At 39.7% G+C, this 25,720-nt stretch overlaps 1 protein-coding gene across 1 annotated transcript; it reads right to left on the reverse strand.

Annotated features, from left to right (window-relative positions):
- Nucleotides 1–16,874: 16,874 nt before the first annotated feature.
- Nucleotides 16,875–18,772, reverse strand: LOC147441934 (putative glutathione S-transferase DHAR1, cytosolic). Its single transcript, XM_086529544.1, has 6 exons — nt 18,521–18,772; nt 18,267–18,357; nt 17,985–18,146; nt 17,675–17,792; nt 17,442–17,582; nt 16,875–17,283 (listed from the first exon to the last, which is right to left on the reverse strand). Exons 1-6 carry the CDS (start codon nt 18,666–18,668, stop codon nt 17,182–17,184), a joined length of 762 nt encoding a protein of 253 aa, XP_086385670.1. The 5' UTR covers nt 18,669–18,772; the 3' UTR covers nt 16,875–17,181.
- Nucleotides 18,773–25,720: the final 6,948 nt, after the last annotated feature.

Below are 25,720 nucleotides of genomic sequence, written 5' to 3' on the forward strand. Positions count from 1 at the left end.
ACTGCCAAGCATGAAACAAAAACCACTTGTGGACACTCTTGTGTCAAAACAAAAACCCAGTCTGAGTTTGAAAAAGCATGTAAGTTTGGCGGCAATGATCTCCCCTTGGGATAAAGCAAGCCAAGATGTAAAGTGCCACTAAGGTAGTGAAAAATCCTCTTGATAGCCTACCAATGCTTAGACCCTAGGCTATGCATAAATTTATGACCTGTGATACTGCAAACGGAATATCCAGCCTCGTGTTGCATACATACATGAGGCAGCTAGCAGCAGTTTGGTAAAGAGTGACAACAGCAGGATCACCAACATCATGTAGACTCAACTTCAAACCTGTTTCCATGGGAGTGGCAATAGGTTTGCAATTCTCAAGTACAAACTTACATAGTAATATCTCTATGTAACTTTTCTGACACAAGGAACTACCACCATCACACTGCTTAAACTGTATACCCAAGTAATGATGCAACAGCCCCCAATCTTTCATCTTGAAAGTAGCATTCAAATCAGCCTTAAATTCAGCAATATGTCTCTCATTTGGTCCAGTGATCAGCAAATCATCTACATAAAGAACCACAATGAGAAGTACATCACCCTCACGCTTTACATACAATGTGATTTCTATTGCACTGTTACAATAGCATTGTTGAGTGTCAACTTTCTCATACCAAGCACGAGGAGATTGCTTCAACCTATACAAAGCCTTTTTACATCTGCACACTTTGTCCTCTTGTACTTTCTTCACAAAACCCCGAGGCTGCATTACATAAACTTCCTCAAATAAGTCACCATTCAAGCAAGTAGTAACAATGTCTGATTGATGAACATCCCAACCAAAATGATCTACCAATGCACATAGAAAATGTACAGTAGTCATACGACAAGTGTGAGAAAATTCGCTTCATAATCTATGCCTTTTTGTTGTGCATAACCCTTTGCAATAAGTCGAGCCTTATGGCAATCAATCTCACCATCCGGCTTGCGTTTCAACTTGTAAACCCACTTCGTACCAATGGCCTTTTTGCAAGGAGGTAAATCACATAAAGTCCATGTGTCATTTTCTATAAGTGTATCATATTCTGATTGCATGCAGCCATCCAATTTTTTGAATTTTGTGTTTCATCAAAAGACAGAGGTTCCTCAACATCATGTAAGCTAGACACAACCAAAGCATAACAATCTGATGCATAAGATGCATAGTGAGAATCTGAACGAGTACGACTAGACAAAGGTGCATCCAATTTACTATCACGCAATGTATGTACCAGCCATTTTGGCATACCTCTAGCTTGCTCATTTTCAGCCTTTTCCTCATCAAGCACCTCCTGTATATCTGCATCAGTAATAGGCTGATCTGTAACATTTTTGGACCATAGGCTGTACATTTGCCTCATTGGAATTTACATTCAAACTTCAACCATGGAAAAGAGGCAACAAAGTGTCATAAATGTCCTGTGAGCTTACATTACTGTCTCTAGTACATGATAGCAAGGGCTGAATAGAATCTTCCACAAACTCTACATCATGTGAAACCAGAATATGCTTTGTTTGCGGATGATGCAACCTGTAACCTTTGCTTTTAGCACTATAACCAACAAAAGTACGTTTGAAAGCCTTATCATACAATTTTTTGCGATGTGTTTGTGGCACCAAAGCATATGCCAACCAGCCAAAATACGTTGTGCTCAATAGAAGGCTTTCTATCATTCCATGCTTCATATGGAGTAATAGACTGCAAAGCTTTCGTAGGACACTGTTAAGTACATAAGTGGCACACATGATGGCCTCAAGCCAATAAGAATGCGGCAAAGCTTGACTTTTGACCATACATCGTGTTATTTTTGTTAGTGACCTATTTTTCCTCTTTGCTACACCATTTTGTTGAGGTGTATAAGGCACTTTCCATCGGTGTTTTAATCCACAACTAGACAGAATTGCATTAAATTCATGAGACATATACTCCCCCCCTCGATCGGAATTGAGGGTGGCCATAGTACATTTTGAGACATTTTCAACCATAGCCAGAAATTGTTTGAAGCACATAAAAACTTCGGACTTCGCTTTAAGAAGGAATACTCATGCATGATTGGAGTAATCATGAATATAAGTCACCAAGTACATGCAATTGCCCAAGGAAGGAGTTTGCATGGGCCCACAAACATCACTATGTACAAGTTGCAACCTGCATGTGGCCCTAACTGAACCATCCTTTGGAAACTTAGAACACTACATTTTACCCAAATTACAACCTTCACAAACATGTTTGACAAGTGCTTCAAGAGGCGGCAAATAAGCAACCATATCAGATTTGTGCAAACATAGCAAATTGGCAAAATTCAAATGCCCAAAACGTGCATGCCACAGTTTTGCATTGAAACAACCACAACTGCATTTGTGGAATTTTATACACACTTGCCATACAAAGTGAGCTTATACAACCCACGGCACAAAAGGCCAGATGCAACAATTTCATCACCAAAACTGAGATCATGAACTGTATATCTGTCATCCACAAATTTGACTACAAGTCCAAGTCTAGCAAGTGCAGATACAGACAAAAGATTCGTCTTGATCCAAGGTACATAAAGTGCATCAACAAGTGTGAAGTAACTACCATTTGCAGTAGTAAGCACAATCTTTCCAACTCCCTGAACCGGATAAGAGGCATTGTTGGCACAAGTGACTGAATTCCCATGAGAGACAGACTCGCGAGAGGTGAACAATTCACGATGTGAAGTAATGTGCTTTGTAGCACCACTGTCGAAATACCACACATGTGAATCTGCAGCAAGTAATATGCATGCATCATGGACAAGAGGATTGTAAGTGCACTCTGTACTAAAAGCCCATTCTGCATCAACATCAAAATCACAATCTCCTTTCACAAAAAACTCAATAATGGCTACATTTGTAGTGGAACCAGCATTTGTAGTGGAACCACACTCTTTTTTCTTCGCCTCTTTGGCCTTCAACTTAAGACACTGCTTGATCAAGTGATCATTAGCTTTATAATAATGGCAACGCATCTTCTTTTTGCCCTTATCACCAGAATTTCCAGATGAATTGCTGTCAGCAGAAGTATTAGGAAAGAAGTTTTGCCACTCGTAGTAGAACCATAAGAAGTGGCTGCATTGTTGTTACCACCCTTTCTTTAAGAAGCAATAAAATCATGTTCAATTTCACGCTACCTAGTCCTGTTTTTTCTAGAAAGTGACTCTTGCAATAGTAATGTGCATAATGCATCAAACTTGACATCTTGAGGATTTCCTTGGGTCATAAGTCTCCAAGTACTAGCAAAAGTCTGGTAAGAATCTGGTAAGACATCAGAAACAGTCTGCACAAGGGAACTGTCTGAAATAACTTCACCTGCAGAAATAAGTTTCTCATTGATATCCTTGATACCAACAAGGAAAGTGTCCATATCATCTTCCTCATGCATAATCTTCGATTCCAGCTTTTTATGCAACAAAGAAATTTTAGCCTCATTGTGGCTTGCATAAAGACCTGATAGAATATCCCAAGCCTGTTTTGCAGATTTCGTTGAACGAATGTGAGGAGTAATGGTGCGCTTCACAGACAACGCAATCAATGCATGAGCCTGCACATCCTTTACATCCCAACGAGCTTGTTCTGTCATAGGCAAAACAACTCTAATAGCAGCAATCCTTGCAACAAGACCTGCAACATCCTCAACATCGCCTACATCCTCAGAACCAGGACGTCATCAATGCCCTGCACAATATTCCAGACTCCCTTTGACACAAGAACATGTTGCATCATGTAAGCCCACATACGGTAATTGTCCCCATCCAATCTTTCCTCTCAGCAGCAAACATCTTGAACACATCTGTGTTGTTGTCAGGCATGGAAAATGCCTGCTACTACTGATGTGAAAACTGCCCGAAATGAGGAGAAACTGAGTGAGACCAACATGTGCTATATAGCACAACCTGTAGTAGATTGTATGAGACCTGTTATGCAGTATTTGGCCCTGACAGGAATTTTGCACAAAATGACAAATTTGCCTGCACAGACCTGGCCGTAGTGGAAACCAAGGCCGAAATGAGTCCGAGTCAGAAATATGAGCAAACTGACCTCTACGAGCTCTCCCAAAATTTTTGTTGACTTGAAAATGCTCGCCAAAGCTCACAGAAATCGGAGAAAGTGAGCAAGCGTGTGCTGGTGCTGCTGGAGACTAAACCCGGGAGGATGCAACCTGCTCTGATATCAATTGTTGGAATTAGGATTGCAAGAAAACACACACAGCTTGGAGAAGACAAAAGAAGCTCAAGGCACACAATAGAGAGTATATTACTTAGTGTGCAATGGAAAGATAGGTAGCCCTAGTGCACGGGGGGGAAAACCTCCTAAAGAGGAAAAAATGCCCCGACGGTCCTACTGTGTTCACACACATCACTATCACATGTATATGGTAACAATCTACCACCACAATCTTCATTGATAGTTAGGTGCTTTGGTAGTTGCTAGGGATTCAATGTTACATGCTCAATAAAGTACATTGAAGTGCATCTTCATTATATTAGAGAGAGACTCTTAGTTAGAGAGGTTAACTTGGATTATGTACCTATGAAGGAAAACCCTAATGATCCTTTTCACAAACGCTTTTCCTTGTAATTTGTGCATTGATCACACAGGGTTTGGCACTTCCCTATATGTGAGTGTTACGAGACTGGGCACCCTCCTATTGTAGTGGTTAGCTGTAATTGGGATAGCTGGGCGTAATGGTTAATTATGTGCTGTCTATTTATTTTACTAATTGAGTTGATGATGATTTTGTAGAGTGGAATGCGGGGAGTTGATGAAGAGGCGACGACAATTACTCTTGGCCATTTTATATTTGCACAGTATCTTAGAACATCATTTCAATAAGCCACTATGGCTTTGTAAATAGTTGTAGTGGGAACTCCCCTTATGGGTCATGCAAGAACTAATGAGCTTCACTCATTTGCAAAAGTAAAGTGGTTGTAAAAAGAGGGGCCTCAATTTTTGTCACCTTAAACTCAAAACATTATATTAAATACCAACTCCACAAGAGAGGTGCCGTGGAGTTTGGGGCTAGATTTAGGCCTTTCTCTTGCAGATTCTCTTCTCTACTCTCTTATGCTATGGTTATTTGTTGTGTACTCTCTAATCTAGTCTCCATCTCTTACACATCTCGTACACTCTCTTACAAGCATGTCTACATCAATGTTATATTTACTGTGTGTGTGTGTGTGTCATAGTCTAGGTGAGTGTGTGTGCTTGGAAATTGGAAAAAGAGGTGGACAGATTGATGGTGATTGCTTGGAAGCTTGTGTTGAATAGTTTAAGCGGTCGATCCCCCCCTCTTCTCCCAACAGTGGTATTAGAGCCTCAAGTTCGGGGATAAATCGATACCAGATTGCAATTTTAAGAAGGAGTTCCTCTAATCGGCAAAATCCCAACTGCAATTCATCGACCTTGCAATTCAAGGATTCAAGGGCTCGTAGAAAATTCGAAGTATAATTGATCGAATTTGCAAAAGAAAACTCGATTGTTAATTGGTGGCTAATCAGCAAACTCATTTTCAATTTCAGCTTCATGATGGTCAAAATACGGTATGTCGAGTCTCAACTTTCAAATTTAATGCCTAATCAGTGCGGATTGTGAAGGCAAGAAAGGGAGCAAGAGTTGAAGAAAGCAAAAAGGCTTGAAGGGTCGGAAGAGTCTTGGTTTCGAAAAGTATCTGCAATTGAGGTCAGTCTCAAAAAGAGATCTACGACATCAACTTTGCAAGCTACAAAAAATTGCGAGGGTTTGCGAGTAGGAATTGAAAGAGGTTGCATCTCGAGAAGTTGAAACATGTCAGTAATTTGGCTTGTTATGGGGAAACGGTATCGGGAGGCGTAAATAAAGAGAAGGAATAAGGAGAGATTCTGTGGAGATGACCCTTATTGCATAATAACCACTTGTGCCGACCATCTCTTGCTCGCGGGAACCAGCCCTTGCATACAAGCAAAGCCCACTGCAGACCGTCACCAAAGCACTCGGGACCGCTGCCAAATTGGTCGCCCTGGACCGTAGGGCACACAACTGCTCTAACTCACGGGCTAAAACTGCCCCTACAAGTCGCCATCGACCTTCCCCTCTCTGCTTGCGCTGTCGGCGGTATCCTGCACGCCATGCACTGTTGGCTCCACACTTTATTAAAAAGTGTGGCCTTAGTTAAAAGCTTGGCCGGCCATCCAAATTAAGAAGCCAATTAGCCCCCCTTTAATAAGAACCAATACACACCCCACTCCAATTCTCTTGGTCGATTTCCGCCAACCCAATCATTAAAAAAACTCAAGCCACCGACTCCTTCGGCCACACAAGCACTCTCTCTTGTTGTTCAAAGGAAAATATTGGTTGTCCATTCCTCGTCGTCCATATTTGACTACATTTGGTGGTTCAATTTTTGTTATGATAATTTCCACAATCATGATCTCATCCAAGATAGACGATTTTATGAACCAAAGTTTACAGTGAAAGCTAAAATTACCATTACCTTTTTGGGGATACGGGAGATCAGGCGCTACAAAATTCGACCGGCTAGATGACACACCGTCGGACGGTCTACTTCTCTGGCAATTTCCTAGCGCATCGCCATTCCGGACTGGACGCCACCGCAAATTCTCAGCTAAGTACATTTCATTTCTGTTATTTATTTTACTCTCTTTTATTTATTCCGCATAATGCATCTCTAAATATCATCAAATAGCCCTTTTAAACATTATTATCTATCAAGTTAAAAAAAACAAACAAACAAAAAAAAACGAGAAGAAAAATAAAAATAAAATAAAAAAAAGCACGCAATCATGGCACATCTTCCTTAGGCACCCACGATTGCGGAACAACTTCAAAATTTGCAACAGTCACTTACATATGAACGCATGCGAAGGCAAGAACTTGAAGATAAATTATTGTATTCTGCACGCACCAAATCTGCACCGGCACCCAAGAAAAACAAAATTAGCAGAAAAGCCTTCACTTTCAAAGATTTTGATGGCACTAAAGATGCTAGCACGGTGCTAGCATGGGTTAGTCAACTAGATGACTATTTTCATGATGAAGACTTTCCCGAGCGTGAAATGGTAAAGTGTGCATCAAATCATCTCACTAGTAGCGCTGCATTGTGGTGGAACGCCACCAAACAACATGGAAGAAGACCACGCACCTGGAATGCATTTTAAAAAGTGTTTTTTCCCCAATTTTTGCCCACACAGTACAAAGCTAAAGCACGACGTCAATGGGATTTAATTCAATAGGGTAGAAATGAAGATGTACAGGGTTACACTGACCGTTTTTGGAATTGTCTAATTCAATTGCAAGCTATTGAACATGTTAGTCACAAAAAATTGAAGCGAAAGTACATATCATGCTTGGCACTACAAATTAGTGCTGAGGTAGATATGTTCGAACCAGATTCTCTGTCAAAGGCCATTAATTTGGTTCTCAACGCAGAAAAGAAGAAAGGTGGGCATTCCTCTCACACTGATCAACCTGCTAACACTAACCGCAACAAAAGACGTCCTTTCTCTCCTAACTTTGACAAAAGCAAACACCAAAGCCGTACTTTTTCAAAAGACGTAGATTTGACAATCCTCCTACAACTGCTCAACCTCATACGAGCAACAACAACAACAACAACACCCAGCAACGAGGCAACCAACATCCTTTCAACCAGCGTTCTCCTCCAAGGTCAAAACTGTTTTTAATAATCAACATTTTAATTGTAAAACTCAAGTCACTGTTGAAGTTTGCATTGGTGAGTTCACTCAAGCACGTACATTTTTGGTAGCACCATTGCATGGTCTTGATATGATTTTGGGAATTCCATTTCGTCATGAATTTGACCCGTTGATTAATTATAAAACATGTACAATGTATCTCACTCATAATAATAAAAATTTCTCCATCCAAGCAACACTGGCACATCAAATATTTCCACTCCTCTCTCACACTCAAGCCAAACGAGCAATTCGAAAACATTGGAAAACATATCTAGTGTTGGTAAATCAAATTTCTGCTGAAACGGAAACTTCACGTAACCCCACCCACGATGAATTTCTCTCACAATTTAAAGATTGTTTCATGCATGATCTGCCACATGGAATTCCACCATCACGCCCAGAAGACCACAAAATTGCATCATACCGGGTAGTGAACCTCGTTGTAGAGCACCTTATCGTGTAAATCCTACCGCACACAAGGAAATACAAACTCAAATCACTGATTTACTTGACCATGGCCTGATCCGCCCTAGTAGTTCACTATACGCAGCTCCAGTACTTCTTGTCAAGAAGAAAAATGGAACCTTTCGTATGTGTATCGACTATACAAGGGCTTTAAACAATATCACCATTAAGAATAGGTTTCCTATTCCTAGAGTGGATAATCTACTAGACAAACTGAAAGGGGCACACATCTTTAGCAAAATTGACCTTAAATCAGAATATCACCAAGTCAAAATGTTTGAACATGATGTCTACAAAAATGCTTTCAGAACACAAACTGGACACTATGAATTTCTTGTCATGCCATTTGGTTTGATAAATGCACCAGCTACATTCACACGCATGATGAATCGAATTGTCATTGACCATTAAGATTTTGTGATTGTAATTTTTTATGACATTTTGGTATTCAGTAAATCTGAAGAAGAGCATAAGCAACATTTAACATGTGTATTTGATCTGCTTGCACAAAATCACTTGTATTTGAATCCTGAAAAGAGTTCATTTTTCCAATCTGAAATTGAATATTTGGGACACATTGTATCGGGTAAGGGAATACATGTTGATCCAAAGAAAATTGAAGCCATTCAATCATGGCCTAGACCCAAAAACTTGCATGAGCTACGATCTTTTATTGGTCTTTGTAGATATTACAGGAAATTCGTTCGTAATTTTGCTTACAAAGCACATTATTTGACTCTCTTATTGAAGAAAAACACGCCTTACGAATAGACTAATTTGCAAGAAAGCTCATTTAATGCACTTAAACATGCTTTGACTAATGCACCTGTATTGCAATTGCCTAATTTTGAAAGACCATTCTTTGTGGTAGTCATTGATGCTAGTGGAAAAGGTATTATTGCAATCCTTATGCAAGATAACCATCAACTTGCTTTTGAAAGTCGTAAATTCAAACCGTCAGAAACAAAGTTCAGTACGTATGATAAAGAGTTGACTGTTGTGGTACATGCATTGAAAATTTAGAAACACTATGTAATGGGTACTGACTTGATCATTAAAACTGATCAACAAAGTATCAAATATTTACTCTCTCATCCCTTAATAGATGATAGACATATTAAGTGGGCCGCTTTTATTCAAAGTTTTCAGTCCAACATTCAATACCAACCTGGTAAAGAAAACGTTGTAGCTGATGCTTTGAGTAGAAGACCCTCACTTAATCATCCATCAACCATTACGGGAACTTCATTTGACACTATGCCTGACACTTATGCACATGATGATGACTTCAAAACGACATGGTTGCACATGCTTTATAATTCTGTACACACATTTTTCGAATACACTATTCAAGAAAACTTCCTTTATTTCAAACAAAAACTGTGTGACTAAACCTTTCCATACATCAATTACTGAAGAATTGCACAAACCCCCTTACGCTGGACATAGTGGATTTGCTGCAACTTTTCAAAATTTATGTCGTGATTTCTATTGGCCTACTATGAGAATGGATGTTAAACAGTATGTGTCAACTTTTGATTTGTCAAAAAATCAAAGCAGCTACAGGTAAGAAACTTGGACTTTTACACCCTCTCCCCATTCTTGAAAGACCTTGGGAACATATTTCAATGGATTTTGGTACTGGTTTCCCACTCACAATGCACAAACATGACATGATATGGACTATTATTGATCGTTTTTCTAAACAAGCGTACTTTGTTCCGTGTAAGAAAACACTGACATCACATCAAGCTGCACTTTTGTTTCTTAAGACTGTTTTCCCACATCATGGTTTGCCTAAAGTGATTATCGAGATTCAAATTTTTGTAGTGCTTTTTGGACTACTGTGTTTGAAAATCTTGGCACTACACTTGACTTCACTTCTGCATTTCATCCTGAATCTAATGGTCAAACCGAAGTCACCAACCGCACTATTATTGACTTGTTAAAGGCTTATGTTTCTTCTCAACCTAAGAAATGGGATGATTACCTTCATATTTTGCAATTTGCATACAACAATACCAATCACACTGCCACGGGTAAGTCTCCATTTGAAATTGTCTATGGTCACTCACTTCCTACTCCTACAAGTTCACGTCTTTCTAATGTTGTGCCTACCGCTGATGATTTCACTATTGACTTTCATGATATTTATGCAAGTGTGCATTCTGCCATTAAACACTCACAAGAACTTTACACCAAGCATGATAACAAGCACCGCAAGGCACACCAATTCAAAGAAGGTGATCATGTTTTACTTCGCATCGAAAAACGCAGGATCAAAACAAGCGTTGATACTAATGTCTTTGTTAAGATTGCTCCTCGTTTTTATGGACCTTTCAAAATTTCAGCTGTCATTAATGATGTTTCTTTTTGTTTAGAACTACTTGCACATTGGCACATTCACAATGCCTTTCACATTAGTCTTTTACGCCCATTCCGAGGACCCCTACCTACACACCACATTTATGAAGACCCACCTTCACTTGTAGACCAAGAAGAGCAACTCATCCCTGATAAAATAGTTGACCATGAGACCACCACTACACGCACTGGAATGGTTTATAACCGTTACCTTTTGACTTTCAAGGGCCACCCTAGAGAGGATACCAAATGGATGCCTGAAAAGTTTTTTTGCAACTTTCTCGACCTTCTCCACACTTTCCATCACTCACGGTCCAGTTGATTTCTCTATTGAGCAACTGAGGACACTTGCTATCCCTGGTGGGAGGGATGTTACGAGACTGGTCACCCTCCTTTTGTAGTGGTTAGCTGCAACTGGTATAGCTGGGCGTAATGGTTAATTATGTGATGTCTATTTATTTTACTAATTGAGTTGATGATGATTTTGTAAAGTGGAATGCGGGGAGTTGATGAAGAGGCGACGGCAATTACTCTTGGCCATTTTATATTTGCACAGTATCTTAGAATATCATTTCAATAAGCCACTATGGCTCTGTAAATAGTTGTAGTGGGAACTCCCCTTATGGGTCATGCAAGAACTAATGAGCTTCACTCATTTGCAAAAGTAAAGTGGTTGTAAAAAGAGGGGCCTCAATTTTTGTCACCTTAAACTCAAAATAATATATTAAATACCAACTCCACAAGAGAGGTGCTGTGGAGTTTGGGGCTAGATTTAGGCCTTTCTCTTTCAGATTCTCTTCTCTACTCTCTTATGCTATGGTTATTTGCTGTGTACTCTCTAATCTAGTCTCCATCTCTTACACATCTCTTACACTCTCTTACAAGCATGTCTATGTCAATTCTATGTTTACTCTGTGTGTGTGTGTGTGTGTGTGTGTGTGTGTGTGTGTGATAGTCTAGGTGAGTGTGTGTGCTTGAAAATTGGAAGAAGAGGTGGACAGTTTGATGGTGATTGCTTGGAAGCTTGTGTTGAATAGTTTAAGCGGTTGATCCCCCCCTCTTCTCCCAATAGTGAGCACCAACGCATGTTCACTATTTCACTTCCAAGGTAGATTTGTTACCATATCAGGATTGTCGGGGGCACTTTGGACTCTTACTACAACATTTTTTTCCCCCAAATTTTATATGCACACATGAAAACCTTACCTTTGTAATAGCACACTCAATAATACTATTCTTGTTTTGTATGCTCTTGAGCTTCTCCCTCATCTCCTCCATCTTTGTATGCATTCCCACATTCGTATTTCTAATAGTTGGCTTAATTTCTCAAGATTATTCTTGCCTAAAAAACTTGTTTGAGCTTAGTTAATATGGTTATGATATACATAGTGTTCACAAAGTTCAAATTTTTGACTATGTGATTATGTTTACAACATGATCTTAATTTGTACAAACATGTGACAAATAAAGTGCATTTACCTCCTCTTGACAAGATCAGAGATCCTTTTGGAATCTTCCACTGGCCATTCCAAAAGCATGTATGATAGCACAATCATCCAAAGTCTAGCCAATAAAATTAAGTCCATTGGTGAGATTTGGCACACAAGGCTTCACATTGGTGAGAAAAAGAGAACCACTAACAAGACTTAGATGCATCTCTCTTGCACCAAATTCCAATGATGTCACAAAGTCATTTCCAAATTGTACGCACACACATCATAAGTAGAAAACCACTTTCTATAAGAGGAACATGAAAATATGCATAAATATACAAGATCCAATTTTGGGTAATCGAGCGGCAATACAGGCAGCTATGTCCAAATCATTTTGTATGCAAAACATTGTTTCAAGTTAGTAAAAATACTAAGGAATCTTTCTCCTTTAAAGGTTTCAAATTTGCAATATACTATACTCGTGAAAAATATCATGTCAATATTTATCCAAGTATACATATCGCCACCAAATAATAGTCAAGTGGCAATCTACTTTTTGCAACAAAACTATTAGTATTATGTATTGCGGCTCAAAGTAGATTGAAATGATCATCCCACTACATGAGGTGTCAACAAAGGGACACCCAACGGAGAAGATTCATGCCCAAGAGGCCAATCAAGAAGACCCTCCTCGCAAAAGTGGTTATAAATATTTTCCCAAGAAAACAACAATCATTGAGCAGCTCGCAACCCAAGGCGTGGATCTGGCAAGTCAAGGAGAGACCCAGCCATGCTACACGCTCATATAGCAGAGCTGGAAAGAAAGTTGGCATGGTATGAGACAAGATATGGTTCTGTAATCGAAGTAGAGATAGGCAATACTGGTCCAAACGATTCAGTCGGCAACTCAAAACTTTACGTATCTGATCTTTTGGTGGAGCCATTGCATGATCTAAATTAACTCTCCCAAACAATAAAGAGCTCTTTTTATATCTTAAATCTTAAGATGGAGTTCAGAAAGCCATTGTTTATCAAATGTGTGATACAAAGTAGAACCACTTGATGTGATGCAGGTTCTCCTCCAGGCCATGCTTCGCTTTGGTTTATGTTAGTAGAGCTTACGGTGGAATTAGAGCTACAAGCCCCAAAAAACGATGAATAAAACCCTCCTTAATTATAAACAGGGGTCGATGGAGGTTTTGATCATTCTTGAGTGTCATCTCCACGTCCCTAGCCATAGAGAAATCCATCATTTTGGGACCACCCTTTTTTTTCCCTCAAGATGTACTATTCTCTTTGCACTAAGCACCCACTTAGGAAATTTTTCTTCAATAACTCTAGGGAGGGGTTTTGCAAGCTCTCACGTTTTCAAAAAAATTGAACACATGTTCTTTTATCCTATGTGCATTTACGCTAAAATGATGGCCGCAAGTCTGTTCTTTTATCCTATGTGCATTTACGCTAAAATGATGGCCGCAAGTCTTACACCTCAACTTTGATATAGTCTTTCCACTAACTAATTCCTCTACATAGCTCCACTCATATCCTTTCACTATCTTTTTAAGATCTGCAAACGCAAAACAACACTATTTACTAAATAGACATCTAAAATCGAACTCTCATACCATTTACATTACTATATTTGGTATCGTTTTAAAAAAACATAGATTTTCAATCTTTTAAATTCTAAATACGGATTTATTTTTTTCAAGTGTGAATTGTCACTCTATACCTGAATCACTATAAAAAATCACTTAATCTATCTCAATAACTTCCCAATGTGACTAAACTACAAAGCAAGATATCTTAAATATTCTACATAAATTACCTCCAAGTGTGAGTGTTAGCAAGTAACTATTAGCTTTAACCATATAGCTTAAGTTACTTCTAGGTGTAAACATAGTTAAACACAAAACAAGTAACTGCTAGCTTTAACTATTCTAAATCAGGTTCAAGTTCTCTACACAAAGCAAGCAATCACTAACTACTCTACTTAATTTACCTCTGAGTGTGACATATACTTCACACAAAGCATGTGAATTTTAAAAAACTCCATAGGCTTAAAAAATTATTTAAACTATATCTAACTTATTTAATTTTTTACCCTAAGGTCTACCTTTTTACTTAAATTGATAATTGATTAATAAATTTTTTTGATATTTTTTTTTAATGTTTTAAAGCTCACCTAAAAATGAGATAAAAAAGAAGAGAGCTCAAACAGAATGAGAAAGAGTCAGTTTTTACGTATATAAAGGACTATATTTCGATCAAAATATATATTTCAACCAAAATAGATTTTGATCAAATTTCTAAGAAATTATACGAGATGGTGTTTTTGTTGATGTGCATTGTATAATACGACCGAATAAAGATAGGAGTCATACGTCCGTTTAAAGCTATTATTCGTACACCGTATAACATACAAAGTAAAATAAATTGAGCCATTTTTGTTCATCAAGAATCTTCCAGATAATGAAGAAGCAAATAGGATATGGCCATCTTTATTGGTGGTTCAAGTCACCTCTTCGACTTTAACTCATCCTTGTCCTCTTTCTTCCCATCCACATGCTTATGCTTCTGACTTATTGCAATTGCCATGGGACTTCATTCTCTAATGGCGCTTTTCCTTGAATTTTATTGGTGGTTCAAGTCACCTCTTCGACTAACTCATCCTTGTCCTCTTTCTTCCCATCCACATGCTTATGCTTCTGACTTATTGCAATTGCCATGGGACTTCATTCTCTAATGGAGCTTTTCCTTGAATTGCTTTCTACCTCTATCAATAGAGAGCCCTATTTTTCTTGCCTTGTTCAACAAATTCTATATAATGTTTACCAAAACCAAGCTACAAGCACATTATTGAAGTTTAGAGTACTACCAAGAGGGTGAAATTGCTAAAGGTACTAAAATGTTTCCATGATCCAAGTAGAAAGCATAACAAGAGTCTTGTATATTGAAAAAAAAATTAAGCTTGCATTTGGTTAAAAAATAATATTAATACTCATCTAAATGCGAGGCAATAGTGCTTCCTTCTAACCTTAAGAAGTGGTGCTTAAAATTGAATGGAATTTATCCCAAACGTGGTGCTCTCAATAATGAATATAAAATAAACTAACCATGAAAAGTGAAATGTAACTCTAGAATTAGTCAATGCATACAACTCAAGACATTCCTTGTCAAAATGGTAGCAACATTGGCCTCGAAAGTACAAACGCTTCTACGGTGGGAGCGGATCAAAAGCCAAGGATGTGCAAGCCTTCAAATGCGTGTTGTAAATGAGGGTAAAAGATATAAATGCATATTCACACTTATTATTAGCACATAGTTAAATGTAGCTTGCATTGGTAGTTTAGATGTTTTTTATACTCTGAATTAAACTGGTTTTAATAAGCAATGGACCAATCCCTTTCGTGTCAAAGGTCGTAAGTCAATGAACACCACCTAGGTGTCCGATCACAAGATTCACCTTGGCAAAATGAGTATTGAACTGATAGATGCCTTACCAACTCAACATCCTTCAAGAGAACCGCTTCTTGCGAGCCACTCCCCTCATCTCATATGCCACTACCTCGGTTGCCAGAATGGCACGATGAATGGCCCATAGTAGTAGAATCCATTGCATCCCGTGCAAACAATACCTTCCACAACATCCGTAAACCAACAAAATATTTCCGTCTCAACAGTCAAAATATACCCACTATTGCTTGGCCGAAGCCTTCTCGACTCGACGATGCTTGCATGGTGGCTATGTGGCATGGTATCGAGTTTGTACAACACTACCACGAGCTCCAAAAATGCAAGTGAGTCATTAGCAACCAATGGAGCCCAATAATGAAAGCAACCCATTGGCGACCGCCGTGTCACCAATGAGTTGCTTGCATTATGGGAGACCGCTGTGTCACCAATGAGTTGCTTGCATTATGGGAGACGCACTTTATAAGCCCTTTCCTTGTGCTCCATCTTCTTCAGTCGATTATGTAATCACCTCAATCTTACAAAATTGTTCAAGAGGAAAAAATACCCTTTCCCCTATTGTAAATATAATTCAATGAATTTCGAAGATAATAAAATAAAAGTCTTTTATTCTTAAATTCATGTGGTACAACGTTGTTGGAGCTAGCATCCCCGAGTGCAGAGCAAAGAGAATGTAGAAAAATATCCTTTCCCCTTTTGTAAATGTAATGCCATGAATTTTTGAAGATAACAAAATGAAAGACCCTTTATTCTAAAATTCATGTGGCACTCTTTTGGAGCTAAGCATCCCCAAGTGCGAAACAAAGATGAACAAGACATGTTACTTTCTTGTGGCCCGGTACAACATTAACCACGCCACCCCTTGCAAGCATCCCCAAGTGCGGAGCAAAGATAAACACCTACAAGTATACCAACAAGACATGGTACTTTCTTGCGGCCCGGTAAAACATTAACCTCCGAGTAACAAGCCACCCCTTGAAATCCACAAAAAAATACACTCGTATTTATTGTAAACGTTAACTCTTATGAATTTTTGTAGATAATGAAATGGAAGATGCTTTATTCAGAAATTCATGTGGTACAGCACATTTGGAGCTAGCATCCCTAAGTGCAAAGCAAAGATAAATCACCTACAGATCCATCAACAAGACGCACTCTTTCCTTGTGGCTCGGTACAACATTAACCTCCGAGTGACAAGCCATGCAAGAAACCGACAGTACACTACCGGCAACATGCAAGAAACCAAATTAGAGAGCAAGCTTGAGAAATTTTAAAGAATTTAAGATAGCCTACCACAAGGAGTCTTTTCATTACAATTGTAAAGTGTGTGTGTGTGTGTGAGAGAGAAAAAGAGAGAGAGAGAGAGAGAGAGAGAGAGAGAGAGGGAGGTACACAAAAGGTGTTGGGTTATTTCAACCTCAAGATTTAAAGATTTTAGTATTTTAGAACTAACTACAATATGAAACTATCCACCTAAAACCACCATTTCCTTGTTTCCAAAGCTAAGACAACCAACCAAACACTAGAGCCTTTACGATCCGCACCCCAAAAACCAAGCCATAATCGCTCGTAGATGAGATTTTACATAAACCATATGTCATCTCTCGATGCCCGAGTATATACACGATCAAGCGAGGCAACCAAGTTATTGATCAAAATGTGGTATTTCATTGGTTGTGAGGAAATATATCCGTCTCTATCCAGATTGTGCCGATAAGCCAAACTTCTTCGACCAGATGCTCACGATTTCCTCCTCGGGGCGATCGTACTTTTGAAAGCTAGCACGACCTTCCGCAAGCTGTAAAAAGAGCAAACAAAGTCCACACATAAAAGCAAGTCAAACTCCAAATAATTTTTCCATCTCTATGAAAATGTGATTTTTTGCCCTTTCTATTATATCTGCACATAATTTCCCGGACACAAATTTCAGCTAATGAAAATTAATTCTCCACTCACCTGTAGGTATTCATTCACAGCCTTGAAGCTCTTCGGCAGCTCAAAGTCCATGACACGGAGGAGTGTCACACGTGCGTGATGGAGCAGAGGTGCAAGCTTGAAATCGGCATCCGTATGAAATCTTCCATACATGTAGGGCCCCTGTAAATCAAGTTAATTAGAACAAAGAGCTTACATTATAATTGACATCATTAAGGGACAAAACTTGTTGCAAAAGAATTTCACATGCATACATTTTCTTTCAAATGCTTGTCGAGGTTTGCAACAGCCTCCTCATATTCCTTGCGCCCTGGCCCTTCCTTACTCTTGCTCGTCATCCATTGCTCGAAGGTCTCCACAAGGGCTGATATACTGTAGTAAAAAGCATGGAAATTCAGCCATTAAATGATGTAATTAGTACCAGCTTGTCGGCGGCCCCCGCCGACCGACGTTTCCTATAAATGGACACCTCAATCGAGCTAGCATGTCACTAGCCTAACTCCATTACAAAATTCTCTTCTACATGATATTGTAAGCTGAGAAAGTAGGATTAATGTTACTGACAGGTTTTCACACACACCCCTCAGCTCTTCCGGAACAATGAAGGGGGCTGATTCTTTCCGGTATCGCTCATTGACATGCTCATTAATATCATCAGCTCCAAAAATATACTCGTCGCCATCTCTCAAAGCTGGTAGCTCCGGATCTTTCTTTATCTCGGTCAGCCTACAACAATAATGCAATGTAAGCGGGTTGGTTCTCATTTCCAGCTAGTACCATCTCTTCCATTTCTCACATACAACACAGAGGCACATAAATGGCGCTTGACTGATAATTAAATCTTACCATGTGGGCATCTCCTCTTCATCTATACATGTGACGACAAAGGCGAGCATTCGCTCCTCGAGCATCATGTAGACCCTTTGCGAGTAGGGACCTGTGCGCAACAACGGAATCAATCATCCTAACCAGCTCCTTGCCATTAAATAAGAAACAGAGAGAGAGAGAGAGAGTGTGTGTGTGTGTGTGTGTGCGCGTGTGTACCCCCCCAAAAAAAAGGTGTGTGTGTGTAGCAACCATCAAGGGAAGTTGAAGCTTACAAGCTCCAACGGCAACACTAGGGCTGCCCGAGCCGGGGACAGCTTGACCAAACACTTGCAGAGAGCCTTGCTCCTGCCCAGGCTCAAGCGGCACAACTGTTGTGACCGGGGGACCCATCTGCACGTCAGGCTCCATCGCAGCAGCCATGGTGATTCTTCTCTCAAAATCAGCTAGTCTTCCTCTCTCTCTCTCTCTCTCTCTCTCTGGCAGACCTTGCTGTGCTGGTTTTAGCTCACGTTATGGTGAGCCACTGAGCGCGTGTGTATTTAAGTGACCTCTGCTCCAAAGTGGCAACGCCATGCATTAGGTACACGTACACCTTCTAGACAAGTACTTACCTGCAAAAATTGAGGAAAATCACAAGGTTAATTAATAAGGGTGAGACAGGTCTCTTCTTTCTAATCGACCTAGGCCTATGTCCCTCTAATTTTGCAAGCACATGGAATTAGCGGGAATCTGAGGAGATGCCTTGTGATTTAGGAAGAAATGAAGAACAAAAAGAAACATATGAGGATGTGGCACGACAGGGGGCACGAGCTAGGAGGGTGGAGCCGGACGGATCGCAGCACGTGGGATCGACATGTGTAATGCTGGCAAGAGCTGCTCGTTTTTATTTATACACTGTGTGGTTGCCATGTTGTGTGTGTGATGGTCCCAATGCCTGTTTGTGCGTCCAGGTCATGGTCCGTTTAAAATGTGAAGCTCAAACCAGAGCGGAACCAGAGAAATGCATTGTTTCAATTCGAGCCAAACGTAGTAAAGTAGAGCGAGGAAAGGGAAAACTGTCAAAACCAGCCAGGAAAGTGATGGCAGTCAACGTCACTATCTTCGTAGGGGGTGGGGACATAGACATACGCTTGCTGGAACGCATGGAATGCTTTCTTCAAAATGAAACACTAGTCGGGTTGTGTGCGGTGAAGAAGGGAGGAGCTCTTTTTCACCTCCATTTGCAAATGGTGGTCCGCTTGTGGGCAGCATCACTTATTGCTGTCAACAAAAAAATCAAAGCGTATCTACGATGGGATAAATCAATGTCATAAAACCAACCTAAGCATTCACTTTCCCTTTAAATGCATCTCGAAGAAAAACTTAACTTTCCGTTTCTCAATCATAATAATCAAGTGGGAATATCGATTGATTCTCCCTTAATAAGTTTTGGTACATCCACTTCTATTATCCAAAATCTTTCCTAGATTCAATCAAATTGCTCTCTCTCAACTTACGTAATGATAAAACCACCATGAAATCTCGGGTTCGTATTCGAATGGATACCCATATGTAACATTTAATGCACTAGTAACTTGTGTGTAGCGGAAATTGATAACATAGTGAGTATTTCATTAAGAACAAGTTCCTAATAAGCATAGAGAGAGTACTTAATTTGAGAAAGCAACATAGCAATTGACAATTGGCATTGGCAATACTTGAAAAGAGAGAGAAATAGAACAATTGACAACAGTTGAGGACCGAATTTACATGGAGCCGCTCCCCCCTCTATAAAGGCTTTGTATTATAGCTTCTCCCATCAAAGGAGACTTTTGTACAATACAAATCATGTGTTCCTTGACAAAACTCGTTGGTGCAGTGAAGATGGAAGCTTCATGCACCAAATTATGCTTGAAAAACACACCTAGTGTCCCTAGCCTTAGTCCCAAGAACTCACACACCTTCAAAAATGGTGAGAGCTAGCAGGGAATGATGATGATTGAGAGGAAGAAGATGTATCTTAGGTGAAAGAAGTATTCTCCTCACATAATCACTCTAATAGCATAGATTAGCTTAGTAATTAGCATGGTAGAGGAGATGAGCATGCCATTGAATCTTGGCTCTTGGTTGGATTTGCATTCCATAGCCAAGAGTTGCTGGTGTAGGCCTCTAGTTCTTAATGCTTGGAGAAGGAGATGGAGTTCTTCTTGCACACATGAGTTGTGTGTGTGTGTGTGTGTGTAGCATTGTGTTAGACAAAAATGCAGCCCTCTCTCTCTTCTTGGTCGACCCCTCTTGCTAATTACTCATGTTGGCCTCCCTTTGGCTCCTGTAAAGCTTAGCCAATCACAAATTAGAAGCATAATTGATAGCCTTGTGACATGTTTCCCCCTTCCCCCTTTTGTAAGAGCTTTAAGTAATTAAATAATACATTTAAACTCTCATTGGACCTTTTAGTCTTTTGCCCAATAGGAATCAGGAAAGCCATTGGGTTGTTCAATGCTCATTGGACCCCTTAATACACTGTCCAGTAGTCTTCTAGGGAGCTTAATTTCTATTGTTTCTTTTATCAAGCATTTTTAAATTGATTAGACTAATTTTACTCTAGTCTAATTCTCATTGGTCCACCTCTATGGCCATCCAATAGGATTTGAGGGAAAATTGTGTGTTCGATGGTCCCAATGCCTATTTGTGCGTCCAAGTCATGGCCGGGTTAAAATTTGAAGCTCAAGCCAGAGCGGAACCAGAGAAATGCACTGTTTCAATTCGAGCCAAACGTAGTAAAGTAGAGCGAGGAAAGGGAAAACTGTCAAAACCAGCCAGCAAAGTGATGGAAGTCAACGTCACTATCTCCGTAGGGGGTGGGGACATAGACATACACTTGCTGGAACGCATGGAATGCTTTCTTCAAAATGAAACACTGGTCGGGTTGTGTGCAGTGGAGAGGGGAGGAGCTCTTTTTCACCTCCATTTGCAAATGGTGGTCCGCTTGTGGGCAGCATCACTTATTGCTGTCAACAAAAAAATCAAAACATATCTACGATGGGATAAATCAATGTCATAAAACCAACCTAAGCATTCACTTTCCCTTTGAATGCAACTCAAAGAAAAACTTAACTTTCCGTTTCTCAATCATAATAATCAAGTGGGAATATCGATTGATTCTCCCTAATAAGTTTTGGTACATCCACTTCTATTATCCAAAATCTTTCCTAGATTCAATCAAATTGCTCTCTTTCAACTTACGTAATGATAAAACCACCATGAAATCTCGGGTTCGTATTCGAATGGATACCCATATGTAACATTTAATGCACTAGTAACTTGTGTGTAGCGGAAATTGAAAACATAGTGAGTATTTCATTAAGAACAAGTTCCTAATAAGCATAGAGAGAGTACTTAATTTGAGAAAGCAACATAGGAACTTACACCTAGCTAATTTGGCATTGACAATACTTGAAAAGAGAGAGAAATAGAACAATTGACAACAGTTGAGGACCGGATTTACATGGAGCGGCTCCCCCCTCTATAAAGGCTTTGTATTATAGCTTCTCCCATCAAAGGAGACTTTTGTACAATACAATTCTTGTGTTCCTTGACAAAACTCGTTGGTGCGATGAAGATGGAAGCTTCATGCACCAAATTATGCTTGAAAAACACACCTAGTATCCCTAGCCTCAGTCCCAATACCTCACACACCTTCAAAAATGGTTAGAGCTAGCAGGGAAAGAAGATGTATCTTACGAGAAAGAAGTATTCTCCTCACATAATCACTCTACTAGCATAGCTTAGCTTAGTAATTAGCATGGTAGAGAAGATGAGCATGCCATTGAATCTTGGCTCTTGGTTGGATTTTCATTCCATAGCCAAGAGTTGTTGGTGTAGGCCTCTACTTCTCAATGCTTGGAGAAGGAGATGGAGTTCTTCTTGCACACATGAGTTGTGTGTGTGTGTGTGTGTGTGTGTGTGTGTGTGTGTGTGTGTGTGTGTGTGTGTGTGTGTGTGTGTAGCATTGTGTTAGACAAAAATGCAGCCCTCTCTCTCTTCTTGGTCGACCCCTCTTGCTAATTACTCATGATGGCCTCCCATTGGCTCTTGTAAAGCTTAGTCAATCACAAATTAGAAGCATAATTGATAGCCTTGTGACATGTGTCTCCCTTTCCCCTTTTGTGAGAGCTTTAGGTAATTAAATAACTCATTTAAACTCTCATTGGGCCTTTTAGTCTTTTGGCCAATAGGAATCAGGCAAGTCATTGGGTTGTTGGATGCTCATTGGACCCCTTGGTAGATTGTCCAGTAGTCTTCTAGGAGCTTAATATCTATTGTTTCTTTTATCAAGCATTTTTAAATTGATTAGACTAATTTTACTCTAGCCTAATTCTCATTGGTCCATCTCTATGGCCATCCAATTGGATTTGAGGGAAAATTGGGGGCAATTGGCCTAAGAGCCTACCATGTGGCCATTCTTCCCTTTGGGGAGAGCTTGGGAGTGTGTTTGTGTATTTATCTCTCATCCCCTACCATAAGGGCTCTCCCCCTCCTTCCTAGGGATGTGACAAGACGTTTTAGTCTTCCCATGACCATCCATTTTTTCCTTACTTTTGCCATTGGACAATTGAATTATATTTAGGAACTTTAACCTATGGAAGTCTTAGTCTTTTGCAGACTATCTCCCTTTGGATCCCTATTTTCCCTCCTTTGGATCCCTGCAAAGACCGTTCTGGCAACCTTACCAACATTCTAGCTTTTACTCCCCTGGTACTTCCCCATATTAGATAACCAGTTTAACATGAGAAAATCATTCGGGAGAATTAGATATTAGTTTTCAAGGCATTACCTCTCTCTTGAAATCATTGTGGTCCTCGACTTTGAGGTAAAGAAGATAAAGCCTAGTCATTAGTCCGTTCGCTAGCGGGTAGAGGATCCCTATTTTACCCTATGACACCATTCCAGAATGGATGACTAGTCCATTTGGTGCTTGAGAGCCTTAGCTTCCGCAAGCATGTTTGCACATTAGTCCGTATCAATCTTCCATATAAGAGTGACAAACTCTACTTGGTGTTCGGGAGACTTCCTCTCTACAAACATGATCCTAAGCATGCATACTTATTAACATTTGTGCACAATAAAGAAAAAGAGAGTCTTTTAAGACAAAATTTTTTCTCATTTATACATACTTACATTTGCTTACTCTAAGGAAGCATTGTAAGCATGGATAAGGTTTATGTTATTCTTTAATTGTATGCCTTGCATCCATCTAGAATCTTTGAAAGGATAATTTTTAAACTTGATAAGATATCGTTGGATAGTCTTACCGCCTCGTAATACATTGTCTTCGTGTCGAGAATGGACTCGAGCTGCAGCACTTCTTCTTGGTCCTCGATCTCCGGTGGGTCTTCAATGGTTGCTTCTTGAGGTGGCTCTCCTTTGTAAGGCTCTAGTAGGCTCACATGGAAGGCATTGTGCATGAGCCAATGGTTGGGAAACTTGAGTTGATAGGTCATCTCAGTGATTGGCCTAAGAATCTGAAAGGGACCATAGTACCTTTTTGCTAACTTAGCATAGTACTTTTGGTGTCCCGTAGGATTCTTGCCCGTCGTATGCCTTAATCGAGCCTTGGGAAACTTAAGCAAGACCCAATTGTCTTCTTTAAAGGATAGGGCTCTTCTGTGCTTATCAACAACAACCTTTTGCCTTTGCCGAGAGATGGATATAGCATCCTTAATCTTTCAAAAAGATTCTTGCAGGTCTCGGCTATACTCATCTGCAGCGAAGATCTTCCCATGTACCTTGAGTAGCAAGGGACTTTTTTATCTTCCCTCTATTACTTCAAATGTGCTTTTCCCGTGGAAGTATGTACAGTGTTATTGTAAGCATACTCCACTAAAGGTAAGTAATTCTCCCATTGGGACTTTTGATCTACTTCTATGACATAAGCTTTTAGTAGATCAAGAATTGCTAGGTTAGCTATTTCACTTTGGCCATCCGTTTGGGGATGATAGGCCAAAGAGAAGTTTAGCCTTGTACCTAAATTCTCAAAGAGACCCTTCCAGAAATTACTGGTCAATTAAGATCTCTCTCCGACACTATAGAGATTGGCAAGCCATGGTACTTGAAGATTTGTGATATAAAAAGGGTTGCTATTTGATGGGCCTTGATAGTCTTTTTGGCAGGTATGAAATGTGCTTGTTTTTAAAACATGTCTACTATCGTCCATATTCCTACATTCCCATGGATATTGGGCAATCCAAACATAAAATCCATGGATATGCTCTCCCATGGTGAATTTGGGATTGGCAAAGGTTGAAGCAATCCAGGTTGCTTCCCTCTATCAAACTTTGTCTTTTGGCATACCACACATTTTGAAACATACTCTTGTATGTTTGCTTTCATGGAGGGTAGACTGAATCCCTCTATGGCCCGCATAAGGAGGATCATGAGATTCATACATTACTTTCTCACGTAGTGAATTAGTAACGCATAGTCTATTGCCATAGAGAAGATAACCATCTTGTAGGGTAAACGGTTCTTCATTCTTCCCTAGTGCAAGGGCTGAAATCATATCTCTAAAATCAGGATCGATAGCATACGCATCTATCATAGAAGATAGATCATTGTGAGTTGCTATGGATACCACATTCACTCTTGGTCATCTTGAGAGTACATCGGCCACTTGATTATGCTTACCAAGCAATGTGAGCAATATGAAAATGAAATTGCAAAAGGAAATTTGTCTACCTCATTTGTTTGTTGGAGATCTTGGTCTGCATCATAAAGTACTTAAAGTTTTGGTGATCCGTTCTCGTAGAATGAATGGACTCCCAAATAAATAGTGCTTCCACGAGTCTAGAGCATGTAGAACTGCTAAGAGTTCCTTCCCATATATCCCTAGAGCTTGCTCAATAGGATCAAGCCTTCGACTTTCGTAGGCTATGGCATGCCCCCTTGTAGCAAAACAGCTCCAAGGCAATCACCACATGCGTCACATTGGACCTCAAATCGATTTGAGAGATCTAGTAGTGTAAGCACAGGTTGAGAGATAAGCTTTTGTTTAAGCTTTTTGAAAAAAAAAATCTCCTTGGTGGACCATATATACCTAACGTTTTTCTTTGTTAGGTCATGTAATGGTCTCGCAATTTTTGAGAACTTTTCTATGAAGCATCTATAGTATGCACACATACCTATAAAGCTTCTTAGTTCATGCAGATTCCTTGGATTAGGCCATCCTTTTATTACCTCTAACTTCGATGGATCCATTTGGATGCCATCTCGAGCGATAATGTGACCTGAATACTGAATCTTTTGTAAGAAAAATTCACTTTTCTTTTGATTAATATAAAGTTTATATTGTACCTGCCATTGATGATTTTACTGCTAATTTTCATGATATTTATGCAAGTGTGCATTCTTTCATTGAACACTCAAAAAAACTTTACACTAAGCATGCTAACAAGCACTGGACAACACACCAATTCAAAGAAGATGATTATGTT

Source organism: Adiantum capillus-veneris, chromosome 14 (assembly GCF_014529385.1).
Source record: "Adiantum capillus-veneris isolate H3 chromosome 14, ASM1452938v2, whole genome shotgun sequence".
Lineage (NCBI taxonomy): Eukaryota > Viridiplantae > Streptophyta > Polypodiopsida > Polypodiales > Pteridaceae > Adiantum > Adiantum capillus-veneris.